The sequence below is a fragment of the Idiotropiscis lumnitzeri genome, chromosome 14 (assembly GCF_059441095.1).
Source record: "Idiotropiscis lumnitzeri isolate Australia: NSW breed Sydney's pygmy pipehorse chromosome 14, RoL_Ilum_1.0, whole genome shotgun sequence".
Taxonomy (NCBI): domain Eukaryota; kingdom Metazoa; phylum Chordata; class Actinopteri; order Syngnathiformes; family Syngnathidae; genus Idiotropiscis; species Idiotropiscis lumnitzeri.
Window position 1 is genome coordinate 16,809,037 of NC_142404.1, and position 13,560 is coordinate 16,822,596.

General features: G+C 42.2%; 3 protein-coding genes across 7 annotated transcripts in view; 1 reads left to right on the forward strand and 2 right to left on the reverse strand.

Moving 5' to 3' along the window:
• The window catches only part of lrp2a (low density lipoprotein receptor-related protein 2a), a 43,935-nt gene extending 38,135 nt beyond the window's left edge, over positions 1-5,800 (reverse strand). For all 3 annotated transcript variants that reach the window (XM_088314437.1, XM_088314436.1, XM_088314438.1), the window contains exons 1-6: positions 5,659-5,800; positions 1,372-1,479; positions 1,117-1,239; positions 876-992; positions 379-489; positions 162-275 (exon numbers count right to left, since the gene is read on the reverse strand). In XM_088314437.1, coding sequence (XP_088170563.1) covers positions 162-275; positions 379-489; positions 876-992; positions 1,117-1,239; positions 1,372-1,479; positions 5,659-5,722 — 637 coding nt within the window. In that variant the 5' untranslated portion in view covers positions 5,723-5,800. The remainder of the gene's footprint in view (positions 1-161; positions 276-378; positions 490-875; positions 993-1,116; positions 1,240-1,371; positions 1,480-5,658) is intronic.
• Positions 5,801-6,863: 1,063 nt separating this feature from the next.
• Positions 6,864-10,119, forward strand: ccdc89 (coiled-coil domain containing 89). 3 transcript variants are annotated; one of them, XM_088315627.1, is made up of 7 exons: positions 6,864-7,141; positions 7,696-8,168; positions 8,706-8,836; positions 8,912-9,048; positions 9,118-9,194; positions 9,279-9,378; positions 9,452-10,119. In XM_088315627.1, the coding sequence occupies exons 1-7, from the start codon at positions 7,046-7,048 to the stop codon at positions 9,536-9,538; spliced, it is 1,101 nt and encodes a 366-aa protein (XP_088171753.1). In that variant the 5' UTR covers positions 6,864-7,045; the 3' UTR covers positions 9,539-10,119. The 3 variants fall into 3 exon arrangements, with proteins under 3 accessions (XP_088171753.1, XP_088171752.1, XP_088171754.1); XM_088315628.1 differs by lacking the exon at positions 6,864-7,141 and adding an exon at positions 7,210-7,265; XM_088315626.1 differs by having other exon boundaries at positions 8,706-9,048.
• Positions 9,589-13,525, reverse strand: LOC148323749 (ATP synthase F(1) complex catalytic subunit beta, mitochondrial-like). Its single transcript, XM_088315624.1, has 10 exons — positions 13,325-13,525; positions 12,612-12,785; positions 12,345-12,519; positions 11,965-12,086; positions 11,706-11,890; positions 10,694-10,852; positions 10,462-10,584; positions 10,188-10,400; positions 9,912-10,113; positions 9,589-9,828 (listed from the first exon to the last, which is right to left on the reverse strand). The coding sequence occupies exons 1-10, from the start codon at positions 13,428-13,430 to the stop codon at positions 9,731-9,733; spliced, it is 1,557 nt and encodes a 518-aa protein (XP_088171750.1). The 5' UTR covers positions 13,431-13,525; the 3' UTR covers positions 9,589-9,730.
• Between the last annotated feature and the right edge of the window lie 35 nt (positions 13,526-13,560).

The window sequence follows — 13,560 nt, forward strand, 5'->3', positions numbered from 1 at the left end:
TTTGGAGCACAAAAGTGTTTGTTTGACATAGGCGAAGAGCATCTCCACCGTGAAGTGAGCACATGGAGACTGTCATTTTAGATTCGGGCGCATCTCTAACAAGAGTCCAAAAATAGAGCCCTTGATGTAAATTCAACGAGGAAGTTACAGGGTCGTCTTACTGCAATTCAGTTCGTCACTTCGATCCCCACAGTCGTCATCATGGTCACAAATATAACGTTGAGGAACGCACATCCCATTATGACACGGATATAGTCCCGTAGTGCAGTGCTGTGCTAAAGAAAAAAAGGGGGAGACATATAGTCAAAGTGTAACTCGTCTGTCACACTTTTGGGGCTTTGCCACTAAGACCATATCGAGGTCTAAAAATGGACTTACTGCAATTTGCCTCATCCGAGCCATCTCGACAGTCAAGTATGTGGTCACACCGCTGGGTCCGGTTGTAGCAGGCACCATTAGCACATCTAAACTCTGTGCACTCCGGGTAATCTGAAAGATTAGATCATCATCTGAGCAACATAATGCACACGTCAACCTGACAGCAAGTGAAAAGCTTGGCGCATGGGAGGGATAAGCAGGGGACAATTTAACGCTGCCACCGAAGCAACAGCTTTTGCAGCCACATTCTTGCAATTGTGGGATTCCCTTCGCGTACAGTGCTTTGAGTGCAGCGTGCCAGCCGGGACAATAGCGGCATAGCAATTGAACTTCAGCTTGACTAATCCGCCGAGGAATCCGCAATCAAACTCTGACAACAAGAAGCATATTGTGGCCCGTTCTGTCCATCAGCGAGCCTCTTAATCTGAACAAATTGAGTAAAATGCCATGGGAGGATGGTGTTCAAAGATGGGCAAATCATTTTGGTGAAGACTTACTGCAGTTTCTCTCATCGGAGCCGTCGGTGCAGTCAGACAGATGGTCGCACTGGTACTCAGCTGGGACGCACGCCCCGTTGCTACAGCTAAACTGTCCACTGGTGCAGGTTCTGCCATCTGAGGATGGATTGGAGAATTTTCGCAATACGTAAAAAAAAATAAATAAATAAATTGGAGTCAACTAGTGGCTGTGGTGAAATCAAAGCAAATGAGAGGTTCGGTTGGAAGACGGATAACATACGACAGTTTTGCCTCTCGTCGGAACCGTCTTCGCAGTCCTCTTCATCGTCGCACACCCACACACCTGGGATACACTCGCCATCACTCAAACACTGGAAGTGACTGTCGTCGCATGTTATCTGAGCTGCAAGACAGAGATGCACACTGACTCTCTTTTTTTTTTCAATACATACTTAGGCAAGGCAGTAATTAACAATTTCCCGGACAAAGCAATGGACCAATTGTGAGGTAGGGAACAGGTTCGTAAATGACTCACGACATTCTTGTTCATCAGAGTCATCCGAACAGTCTGATGTCCCGTCGCAGTGCCAGTCCCATGGGATGCATCGGCCCGTCCCGCAGCGGAACTGCCCCAGTTCACATCCTGCGCACACACATACAATACATTGAAGTATATTAATTATGACTATAAACAACTTTTTTAAAACAACTTTGACCAAGATTTTGTTAGTGAACTTCATTGATTTGTTGCAGGGTTGTTTGTGATGTCACACTTGTACTACTTTTAGGGCTGTGCAATTAATCGATATTCAATTACAGTTACGATTATTAAACGATTATAAAACGATTATTACACACGGTATATGTTATATTTATAAAACAATGTTAAATGCCACAGCAAGCAAACATGACTTCAAAAGGTGAACTCTATTGAAATTGTTAATTTAGATGTGACAACAGTTCTCTGGCAATTTTTAAGCGTATAGCAAGCAAACGCCAACGCACTTTGTTTAGACAAGAAAACCATACTGGCATTTTTTTTTCTTTTTTTTTTTCATTTCTAGATAAAAAAACATTTCATGTGTCTCAACATTGTTTTCATTTGAATAATTGTAATTTCAATTTTTACTAAAAGAATTGAGATTAATATTGTTTTCATAATCGAGCAGCCCTAGCAGTACGTAGCATGAAGTGCAAATGATGCAGTGGGCAAATTAAAGAAAATGTGGCACAGTGATTATACAGGTCAGTTTCTTAAGAGGATCATGTCGAGGGGCAAAGAAGCTGTGAAAAGTGACCAGTGGTTCCGCATTCTTCGTAATGATTTTCAAATGATCAACGTACGAATGCTCAGTATTTCGTAGGTCATGAAAAAAAATCTGATGAGGAGAGGGATGAAACGAGCTGTTAGCGCTGCTGATGAGTGGTGGAGACAAGCGTGCCAACCCCCTTTCCCAGGATGTTACGCAATCATCTTCTGCACTCATACGAGCCTCCTTTTGATGTTCCCAATGAGTGGCATCTGTGGAGATAAGGTACCACTACACTGCCTTCTCTGGCATCTTCCAGGGGGAGGGGGTTGAATTAGGCAGCATAACTGAGTGTCAGAACACTCCATCACAACTATCTGGACAGGAATGTGCATTTCAATCAAGTGGCTCTGTTAGCCTGATCTATGGCAACACGTTGACGATGTCCAGTTGGAGAATCTTTCAAATCCACTACATGGACAAAAAAAAAAAAAAAGAGTTTTGTCACAAATTTCGACAGGACAGTGAAGCAGAATGAGTTTGGTTGCGGAAGAAACTGCCGGCCTTGACCTCAACCCCATTAGAAATGAACTTGACCCTTTGCCTCATGTGTTTCTTGACTGCATAATTTTGGGCAGTGATGTCAGCTGTCATCAAGTGGTTAATAACGCAACTTTGAAACGAAGCCTTGGTTCCCCTAACCTTTGTGTGTGTGCGTAGCCCTTAAAATTAATTACAAGCAATAGACCCTTGGGCCTTTTTCATAAAAATCGATGGCCCTCGACCCCGTTCCGCCTCCAAAAAATTGGTGAAGACATCCACTCCCTCGGGTTGTGTTCAAGATCCAACTCTCCGTGTGTTTTAGAACTGAATTTACATAAAACGTTTTTGGTGTAATTCAGTGTTTTCCTTTCCCTTTTGTCTGGCCTTGTCTTTTCTTACTGCGACTTAAACCCACAGCAGGAGACGACACTGCGGCAAAGATGCCCCACTATTCTGAGAGAAGGACATTAGAGGAATTTTCATTCCAATGAAGCCCCTCCCCAAGCCCACTGTGGAATCACAATGGCACAAAAGAAGCGCCGCTCGGGATGTAAACTCATAAGTGGAAGTGTCATCCAGGCGGCGACAAGAGGGGACACCGGGTTTGGATCCATGGAGAACCCACACCTGACCCCTGAAACATCTCTCGCCGTGTCAATAAGCTTTCGCCAATGGTGCTTGTTTTGGCGCAGGCCTCCTCACCCACTGCGCGGCAAAGAAAACGTCGGCTGGCTGCATGAAACGCCGGCGCTGTCCGCGCTGTCAGAGCAAAGTGCTGCGGCCCGTTTCATATGGAAATGCATGCAGCAGAATGCAGTCAATTGCCAAACAAGTGACTTTGGCGCTTAGTGCTACAAACAAAACAGTGAAAGGCCTGACTGCTTTTGGCACTGGCACGGCACCCCTGAATGGAGCAAGACCGACAGCCTTCATTTGGTTAGAACTGAAAAATCCTCAACATTTTTTTTTTTTTTTTTTTAGAGGGATGGGAGTTCATGTTACAAAGCAAAACATGATGAGAAATGAAGCGATCACATGGCGGTGAGACAGCTGCATTGTCACAAACCAATAAGCCTTGAAAAAAAAAAATCTATTTTTGACAACGCCCGTTTTCCAAAGTAATGTTACGGCTGTACCAGGATTTAGCCTCCCACGCCGGGAAGTGCGAGGTTTAACATGCACGCACAGTCCAAGTGTGAACATAACAAAAGGCGTTTTTCATCAATACAATAAGCTCACTCGAACCTCCCACCATGACAACATCACAACAAACTGTTTGCACTCATATAACTTAAAAGGCTTTAGTGACAAAAGAAAATGTAAATGAATATAGATCACAACTCCGATCACTACGAAAAATTATTGAAGCGAGTTAATGCAGCAGCAGCATGAACAACATTTTTATTTGGATAAGGCGTTACTAAAGGTTCATTTTTTTGGGTGGGTGGACGGGGGGGGGGTCAAGCACCCACTGGAGAAAGTACCCACAACTGTCACCGCAAATCTAATAAGTAAGACATTACGAATAGATTTAGTTTCACTGTTGTAATTGTAATTTCACAAATGATTCACTGACCTTTTAACTCATTCACTGCCAATGACGGCTATAGACGTCAAAAATCATTTTTTTTTACTTGGCTGGCAGTGAATGAGTTAAGAAGATATTTTCTTACTGTTAAGTGGTAATAGATTTTAGTTACAGGATATTTAAAATTTAGTAAGTTACATCATGCTGGGCCACTAACATGCTATAAAAGATGAATTAGTTTGAATACTGCAGGCATATAAAAATTACCTTGTTCAAATGTATTCAATCAAATGAAATAAAAAGACAATAATGAGAGATTGCATGTTGAATGTGCTTTTTTTTTTCCGTATCAGATCAGGACTCACACACAAAATCAAGTGACTCTTCCTCAGGTGCAGAAAATGTGATCAGGACAGCCCTACAAATCACTTATAGTGTGTCAGCAGGTGACACGATTTAAATACTAATTGGTCTACACTAATATGTTAACTCATTCACTAACAGCGGAGTAATGAAAAAAAAAAAAAAAAAAAGGATCTTTGACGTCTTTAGCCGTCAATGGCGGTAAATGACTTAAAAGGGGAAGTCAACATATGATCAAGATGCAAGTTGAAGAGACTGTCAGTCTTTATCTTCGCACTAATGACAAACATGCTGACAAAGTCGCACGAGTCATCATTTACATGACAAATTTCAGCAGAATCCGGGACTTTATTCATTCTTTTACTGTAAGCACGTCGTCATTTTGACAGTTAAGCATCTATTTTTGTCGGTCAGACAACCGGGTGAGGTGAAATCATCCAGTTTATTCCAGGGCATATCCAAGCCGGGGAAGCTTTACCTAGGTAGAAACGGTTCCATTCCACAGCAGCTGCAGTGTAATTAGTAGCCACATTCACACTAAGAAGCTTACATCCCAAGGGTTGAGCAAAAAGAAAGCAGATTACAATTTGAGAAGTGGGATCTAGCTGGGCTACAAACACAAGAGACAAACAGCAATCTAAAACATAGAAAGAGTCAAACTGGAGCATTCCCGATGGCTCGGGCTTATCAGAAAAGTTCACTTCTATTTCTTGAGTTGGAGTTTGCGGCGTGCGGCTCAAAGATCGCCTCGGTGAAATGAACTTTTTTTTTAACCAGTACCGCTTAGTACTTACAGATTGTAAGTCACATGCTCCGTTCTGTTACCTAGCAACAGTAAAGCTCAGGCAAAAGTTCCTCCAGGAGAACTTCCATTCTGACTCAGGAACTCAGGGGGGGCTTTGTGCTCAACCTTTAAGTATTAACACGGAGTGGGAAAATTCATCTTACTCAACCTGTTTGCATGTCAACATTTTTTCAACATTTCCATCATTCACAAGTTTTCTTATTATTTCATTTGCTCTTTGCAAAAAGATCAGCCCAATAGACTGAAACAACTTCAGCAACAAGTGAACAAGGCCCAGCCTGCAGATCAATCCAAAAATACATCAAAAGAAAAAGAACACGACATACTACTAACCTTGTGATTGGCAATGCCAGCAGAATAAAAGGAGAAAGAGTTGGAGTGGCACCGCTCTCCACATTCTGGCTGGTCCGTCCAGCTCCGCTGTGCAGATGGAGGAGCTGCAGGGACTGGAGGGGGGGGTCTGGGATGCTGTTGGCTCTCCTCGAACTGGGCTCCTTGGCCCAAGACTTGATCAAAAGGGGCGTGCGCAAAGTGCCGGACAGCCGCTCCCCCAACCCAGTGGATAAATCCCTCAAGGCGGGCTGTGGAATCTGCATAATGATATGCAGCTCCCATGACTACAAATCTTGCATCACTGCTTATGCACTTTAGTCCTGTGGAGAGATTAAAGACCTCGCTCAATTAACTGTAAAATACATTAAACAGTGATCACTTGCTTTTGAAAAAAGAATGAATTTTTGATTTAAACAAAATGTAAATTTGGATCCCCCCCCCTTGTTCACGTAATTACATTAGAAGTTAATAAAGTTCTTCTAATTGAAGTTGGACTTTCTATGAAAAACAACTGTGGTCACTGGTCACCATATGTTTCCCTTGCGAGATGGGATATTGTTGCTAAAATTAATAGTTGAAGGCTGCCACATAGCGGCCATAACGGGATACTACATGCCACCTGTTGCCATGACGTGGTTTCCAATGGCAACCGAGCAACTCAAACTTGGACAAAGGGAAAAGTTTATTAGCGTGTTTTTGTGTGTGTACTTCTCTCACGTTTCCCTGTTTCGATACACTTAAGTATCCCTCAATGCATTGCGCTTGTTATCAGTAGAATTGATCAATTATGTGATTTCATAATTGAGTCTATTTTTTAAATAACGTGTCCGAGCTTGACATGAACCTTATACTTCGTGCTGAAACAATATACCTGAAACGTAGTCAGTTTAGTGTCCATTTTACTGGTTTCCGTTTTTAAAATATGACGACATAACAATGACACTAGCTCTTATACCGTAATAACGCAATATAAAACCACCCAAAAAAAAAAACGGAAAAAAAAACAATCATAGTTTCTCTCAATGAACACAATGAGAAAGAATACAAATAAAGTATTGAAATATTGTCGTCGTAAAATAATTGGGTTCACCCTAATTCCATGTTCTTGTAAATTAAAGTTTCTGATTAAGATTGGTGGCGTGTATTTTTTTTTTTTTTAAGAAAAGGACGACACTCTCACGTGCTGGTGACGTCATTAACGATCCTCGTGCACTCGGGAGTGTTGAGTACGCAAGTACACGAGTATTTTTTTGGCCCATTGTAGCATAAAAGTAGGAACCTAGCATACTCGATAAAACGCAAAGTGGTTAAACTAGTCATAACGAGTAGTTTGAAAACAACTTAGTCGAGAATATTTAGTTTCAAAAGACATCAGGAAAAGATTACCATGTCGTCTCAACGAAGAAAATCCGAAACCGTGAGAAAGAAAGTGACCAAGTCTGAGGATAATTTGTTACTTTCTGGACTGTCACTCAACGTTGCCGTAAGTATCATGACTACGGACACTTTTAATTTGTTATGCTTACCTTCGTCTGGCTTATGTTCAAATCAGTGTCCGTCGGTTGGAAGTGATTTTGGTCAGTCTGTGAATATTATTGGAAGCCAATGTAAGTGACGTCACTTATTTACGTGTTGTTTCTAAAACTTGTTTGGTCAATAAAGTTGGCATCAATTCAATAAGGCAAGTTCGGTGAGGTTTAAATTCTATGATTACTCCATTTCTTCTCCAGCAACTTCTGGCGCCCTCTTGTGAAAGTGTTAGGCCAAATTTCAACATTTTAGTTTAAAAAAAAAAAATATATATATATATATATATATATATATATATAACATATTTGTAATTAATAAATATTTTTGGGACACTTTAAGTGACAATGGATAATTTCCGCACCCTTGATGAGTAATCAACAGTGATCAAAACCAGTTCATATTTTCTTTGTAAATGTAATAAATGTGCAGATGTAGCTAACTGTGGTCACCAAGTGTCTGGATGCTTACCACGTTCACCAAACACTTGCTTTTCTGGCTTTTCCATAGCACATGGACATCAATCAGAAGACATTGGACAAATGCAAGGACCTTTCTGCCGCCGATATAACGGAAACGGTGCTGCTGCAGTCGAGAATAAAAGAACAAGCCAATCTGATCTGTGTACTAAAGGACAGATCCGATGAGCTGTTTAACCAATACCAAAGCCTACAGCAGGTCAAGGCCCAGCTGGAGAAGCAACTTGAGAGCTGTCAGAAAGAAGTTGTACAAAAGCAGCAGAGAGCGGAACTTGTGGAAAAAAGATTTCTAGATTTAGACGCCAACAGCCGAGCGATTATCGTGTTCATGGAGGAGTACAAACATCAGAATGCGCAGCTGAAGCTGGAAAACAAGCATCTGCAGATGGAAAATGACACGCTTTTCTCCCAAAAATTACATGATAAAGAGGTGGCCGTTCAAAAGCTGACAAAGGAAGTCAAAGCACTGAGAGAGGAGTTCACAACTAAGGAGACTGCATATCAGTAAGATATATATTTTTTTATATTAACTAATATTCTCATTTCATATTAATAGCAACAATTCAGCTGTGCCTTGATGTACAAAATTTGCTCCATGACCACACTAAATATTTTTTCACATGATGTTACTCTGTACCAGCCTCCCCCACCCAAATAAAAATAAAATTCCTTAATTGGGAAAATAAGACTCTATTATATTCAATAAAAAAACAACAACAGAGTAATAACATAGAATCCGAAGAATGCTTCAATTCAATTAATTTTGATGCTCCTTCTGATGTGCCCACATTGGCCACTGGGGGCAGTATAATACCATCATGCAGACACAAAGTGTAGTTTCTCAACTACTGTGACTCAATAAGATGCTGTAATCATTTGCATAAACGGTTGTAACGCCACTACTATCGATGCATTAAGGTCTCTCGTATCTCAAGGCGCCACTGTCGTCGTACCATTTACTGTTTGGGTTGTTTTGTCAAGCAGTCGAGGAGTCGCAGGTCAACAATATCTAACGGTGTATCACATTACTTTGTCTAAAAGAGAGAAAATAGCCCAAACTGAATCAACATCCTCGAAACAATCAAAAGAGCGTCAAGAGACGGAGGCATCGTTACATGAACAACTGATTAAATCTCAGCAGCAACATGAGGCCGCAGAACAAATGTGTAAAGGTAGGTGGGAAACAACTGTCCTGTACATCCACATGTATGAAGACACTGAGGAACGTTTGGCTTCATCACCATCAGCTGTAAAACTGAAACTTCTCAAAGCCGAGGAGCAACACGCAGTGAAGGAAGCCACAATGAGCAAAAACATCTCAGGTCTCACCAAAGAGAGAGACAAACTGCTGCGGATATCCGTGGAACAAGAGAACACCATTCAGGTAGTTTTGGGAAAATGGCGGTCGTCACCAGAATGTATCATTTTGTTATACACATATTTGTCATTACAGGAGAAGCTGGAAGAACTGCGGCTACTAGAGCTACACTATAAAGAGCTGAAGAGAGCCCAGACAAAAGCAGAGGAACGGTAAAAATGGTTGCTCAATTTGTTGTGTGCTGTGCCGTAAAAACGTAATGTCAATATAATGTCGCCATGTATCTTTGAACTCAGCTTTAAACACGAAGCACAGGCAGTTAACGCAGACAAAAGAGTCAAGTCGCTCAAGTCCGCCCTGGATGAAGCCAGGACAAAATACGGGAAGCTTAAAAAGGTTTGTTGTGAAGACAAAAAATGCTCACATCCGATACGCGCTTGTACGCAATGTTTCTATCGATATTTTACAGGATTTCGAGGCATTCAAAGATCACAGCAACAGTCTCCTTACTAAGGAACGGGAGCTAAATAAGATACTGCGACATTTGAGGAACTAATCCTTCAGGTTTGAAAAATGCATAAAAAAAAAAAGACTTAAAAATGAGCATTGCTTTATTACAATGTCATCTTTAATCTCATTTTAAGATTTCCAGAGCAATACAAGCAAAGCACAACATACTTAACGGTCAGAAGTTTCCTCAAATAGAAATTATACTGTACAAATCAAGGAGACTTCCATCCATTGTCATTTAAGAGTGTTCCTCTGCCAGTTTCTCCGCCTTTTGGACCACTTCTTCAATGGGACCCACCATGTAGAAAGCTTGTTCAGGCAATGGATCATATTCACCTGGACAAGGAGGACGGGAAGGAAGTTTTTAACAGGAAAAGACGACAATAATAAAGTGGGATTATATTCCAGAGTGGGACTACCTGCTAGAATGCTCTGGAATCCTTTGATTGTTTCCTTGAGAGGCACCAGCTTGCCCATGTGGCCGGTGAAGACTTCAGCCACCTGGAAAGGCTGGGACAGGAAACGCTGGATCTTGCGAGCGCGGGCGACAGTCAGCTTGTCTTCCTCAGACAGTTCATCCATACCCAGAATAGCGATGATGTCTTGCAACGACTTGTAGTCCTGAAAAAGATCATCTCAATAGATCTCGTTTCGATTCAACATTAAAAAAATTTTTTTAAATAATTAAGTCTTGCCTGGAGAATCTTCTGTACACCTCGAGCGACGTCATAGTGCTCGGACCCCACGATGTTGGGGTCCATGATGCGGGAGGTGGAATCCAGGGGGTCCACGGCGGGGTAGATGCCCAACTCGGCAATGGCGCGGGACAGCACGGTGGTGGCGTCCAAGTGAGCGAAGGTTGTGGCGGGAGCTGGGTCGGTCAAGTCATCGGCGGGCACGTAAATGGCCTGCAACGGGAGCGTGTTTTTGTCTGATTCTGTCTGCATCAATCCCATCCAGTCGTCTTACTTGTACTGAGGTGATGGAACCCTTCTTGGTGGTTGTAATTCGTTCCTGCATTGTACCCATATCGGTGGCCAAGGTAGGCTGGTATCCCACAGCAGACGGGATACGACCCAACAAGGCAGACACCTGAAAGGACATTTACACAATCAGTCCAAATAATTCCATCGTTACCAGATGGATTCTGTAAGACAGTTGTAGCGCATTTTAGCAAACATTTGTGAATGGTTTATGTTACCTCTGATCCAGCCTGAGTAAACCTAAAGATGTTGTCAATAAAGAGAAGCACATCCTGTCCCTCTTCATCGCGGAAATATTCCGCAACAGTCAGGCCGGTAAGAGCGACTCTGGCACGGGCGCCTGGGGGCTCGTTCATCTGACCGTACACCAACGCAACCTGAAAACAGTAAAATTGGGTGTTAAAACACTAGAATGGAGGATGTGCAACGGCACCACCCATGTTTAACTGTGGTTGTAATTTGCAGCGGTGCAGAAACTGCACAGAATCAGAAAACTTTATTATTTTGGCTGGCTTCAACAATAACATTGTTGATTTTTTTTTTTTTTTGCCACTCATAGAGTATATTAATTCAAGAACATCCTTTTTAAAAGCAATTGCCTTATTAAGAATACTGAACTGCCATTGAAATGTAGAACAATAAATAAAATAATAAAAATCTATAAAAATAGTAAATAACAGACAAAGGGTCAATTAATTCTATTTGTGCCACTGAACTTTTTGTAATTGTTCCACGACACCTGTCAGAAAACCTAGCTTTGAATATGCTAATTCCTTCTTTCTATCAAGAGCAGCAGAATGTCAAAATGTGTACGCTAACAAACACGCATGTAAATGACATTTTATGGCGCCCGGAAAAACTATCTTGTCAATTTTAACGATGTAATGTTATGTTGGTGTAGTCATTGCCGTGACAGGCCTTTCAAGTTTCAAATTTCAAGCTCGAAAACAACTTCACTAATGCATAGCCACCAGTAGGTGGCAGTGATAAACCATTTTATATCATGATATCCCAATTTGAGCGTTTGCCGGGAGATATACTGCTGATAAAAAATAAATTAATAAAAAATAAAATCTAGATTTTCTTCGTGAAAAGAGTGAGTCTATTCTTTCATTTGGTAGATTTGGCATATTGTAGACACGTATAATGATTGAACAAGATCCTGTGGGTCTTGGAAAAGTCAAAATGCTCCAAAATGGCTGGCAGTGAATGAGTTTTAAGGGTGTTTACCTTTGAGGTGGTGTCCTTCAGGTTAATGACGCCAGACTCAATCATTTCATTGTACAAATCGTTGCCCTCACGGGTACGCTCTCCAACTCCAGCGAACACCGAGTAGCCACCGTGAGCCTTGGCCACGTTGTTGATCAACTCCATGATCAAGACGGTCTTACCCACGCCGGCGCCACCAAACAGCCCTGGCACACAACAGGTGCAATAGTTAAAAGATGCTTGCTTGTGTAAAAGAATCTAAACATTGTTTGCCGCTGACCAATTTTTCCACCCTTGGCGTAGGGCGCAAGGAGATCGACCACTTTGATCCCAGTAACCAAGATCTCCTGCTCCACACTCATATCAGTGAACTCAGGGGCTTCAGCGTGGATTGGAGCAGTCCTGAGAGACAGCAGGGATTATTTTTAACTCACAACATCTATTAATAGAAGTACAGCGGAAGGTCGCAGGATGAAAGGTTCAGCACTTTTTGCTTTTCCTGTGCATTTTCATTTCGATTGCATCAAAAAAATATTTTGCATTATTGCACACTATGTGCATGTGAGGTTTTTCATGTCCACATTCTACTGATAATATCTAACTTTGATTGCCTATGGCTTTTAAACGCACAGCCAGGTGAGGTGACTCAAGAAAACTTACTGTTTGGTGCTAATTGGACCACGTTCATCAATGGGTTCTCCAATGACATTCATGATCCTGCCCAAAGTCTCTGGCCCCACGGGGATTCTGATCGGTGCCCCGGTATCAAGAACCTTCTGCCCGCGGATCAGACCCTCTGTGCCATCCATAGCGATGGTCCTGACTGTGTTTTCACCTGAAGAAAGACAAGAGTATAGATTATAAAACAACTATTCCAGGATTTGCTGCAACAGGCTTCGTCTGCGGCACCATATTTAATTCACTGACCCAGATGCTGAGCCACCTCAAGCACCAGCCTGCTTTCACGGCCCGTCACCTCCAGTGCATTGAGGATTGGGGGGAGGCCTTCATCAAACTGGACATCCACAACAGCCCCAATCACGGCTGTGATGCGTCCATTGCCGAGAGCTGCCTGGGCAGCGGGGCTTGCGTAGCCCCTGCCTGCAATGACACATTAAAAAATTAAGTTGAACTTACCTGTATTACTGGGCCACTCAAGGAAGGTCAAAGATTCAAATGCACCTGAACTATCCCTTCTTCCACAACATAACTTTTGAACACAGTTCTAATTGCAATAATTCTGTATGTTTTATATTGTGGTTTTAATATGCACTGCTTTTCTTCATACCGAGAGCTGGTTATCTTATTGAGCTGACATGAGAACTTGGGGGAGAAAAAACTTTCATTAAAGTCAATCACAGTAACTAGTTGCTATTTTCCCCACAGTCAATAAGAATGAGCTTGCAGTGTTTGACAATGAAAGGTCATGGAGGCGGACATGACAACAAGGTCAGGTTAAAAACAAATGCAACGACCAACATTTGACTGTCCCATATTCAACACAAAAATGGAGAATGGAATAAATTTATTTTATATTCAAACATTTGAAGCGATGAAGGTAGAACCCATGCAGGTCCGTCGGGCACAGTTCAGAGGACATTTAGCAATGACAGTCCAGCGAGGTGAAAAACTTAACTTACCCAAACTGAGGCTCACATTTCGAGCGCCGAACGTCTTCAGTGAGTTGACACCGGGCTTGAAAGCCTGCAAAACCCCGTTACAGCAGCGTCCAACGGTGCCCAGCATGGTTAAGATGGCTGAAGGTGAGGCCGCTCAGAGGACAGCTTCAGTATCGACTCCTGAGCGGACGGGAATCCCACGCGCATGCGCAGTGTGTCGTACTGTTATTTTCCCCTCTCTTGCCGCTGGAGGGCGC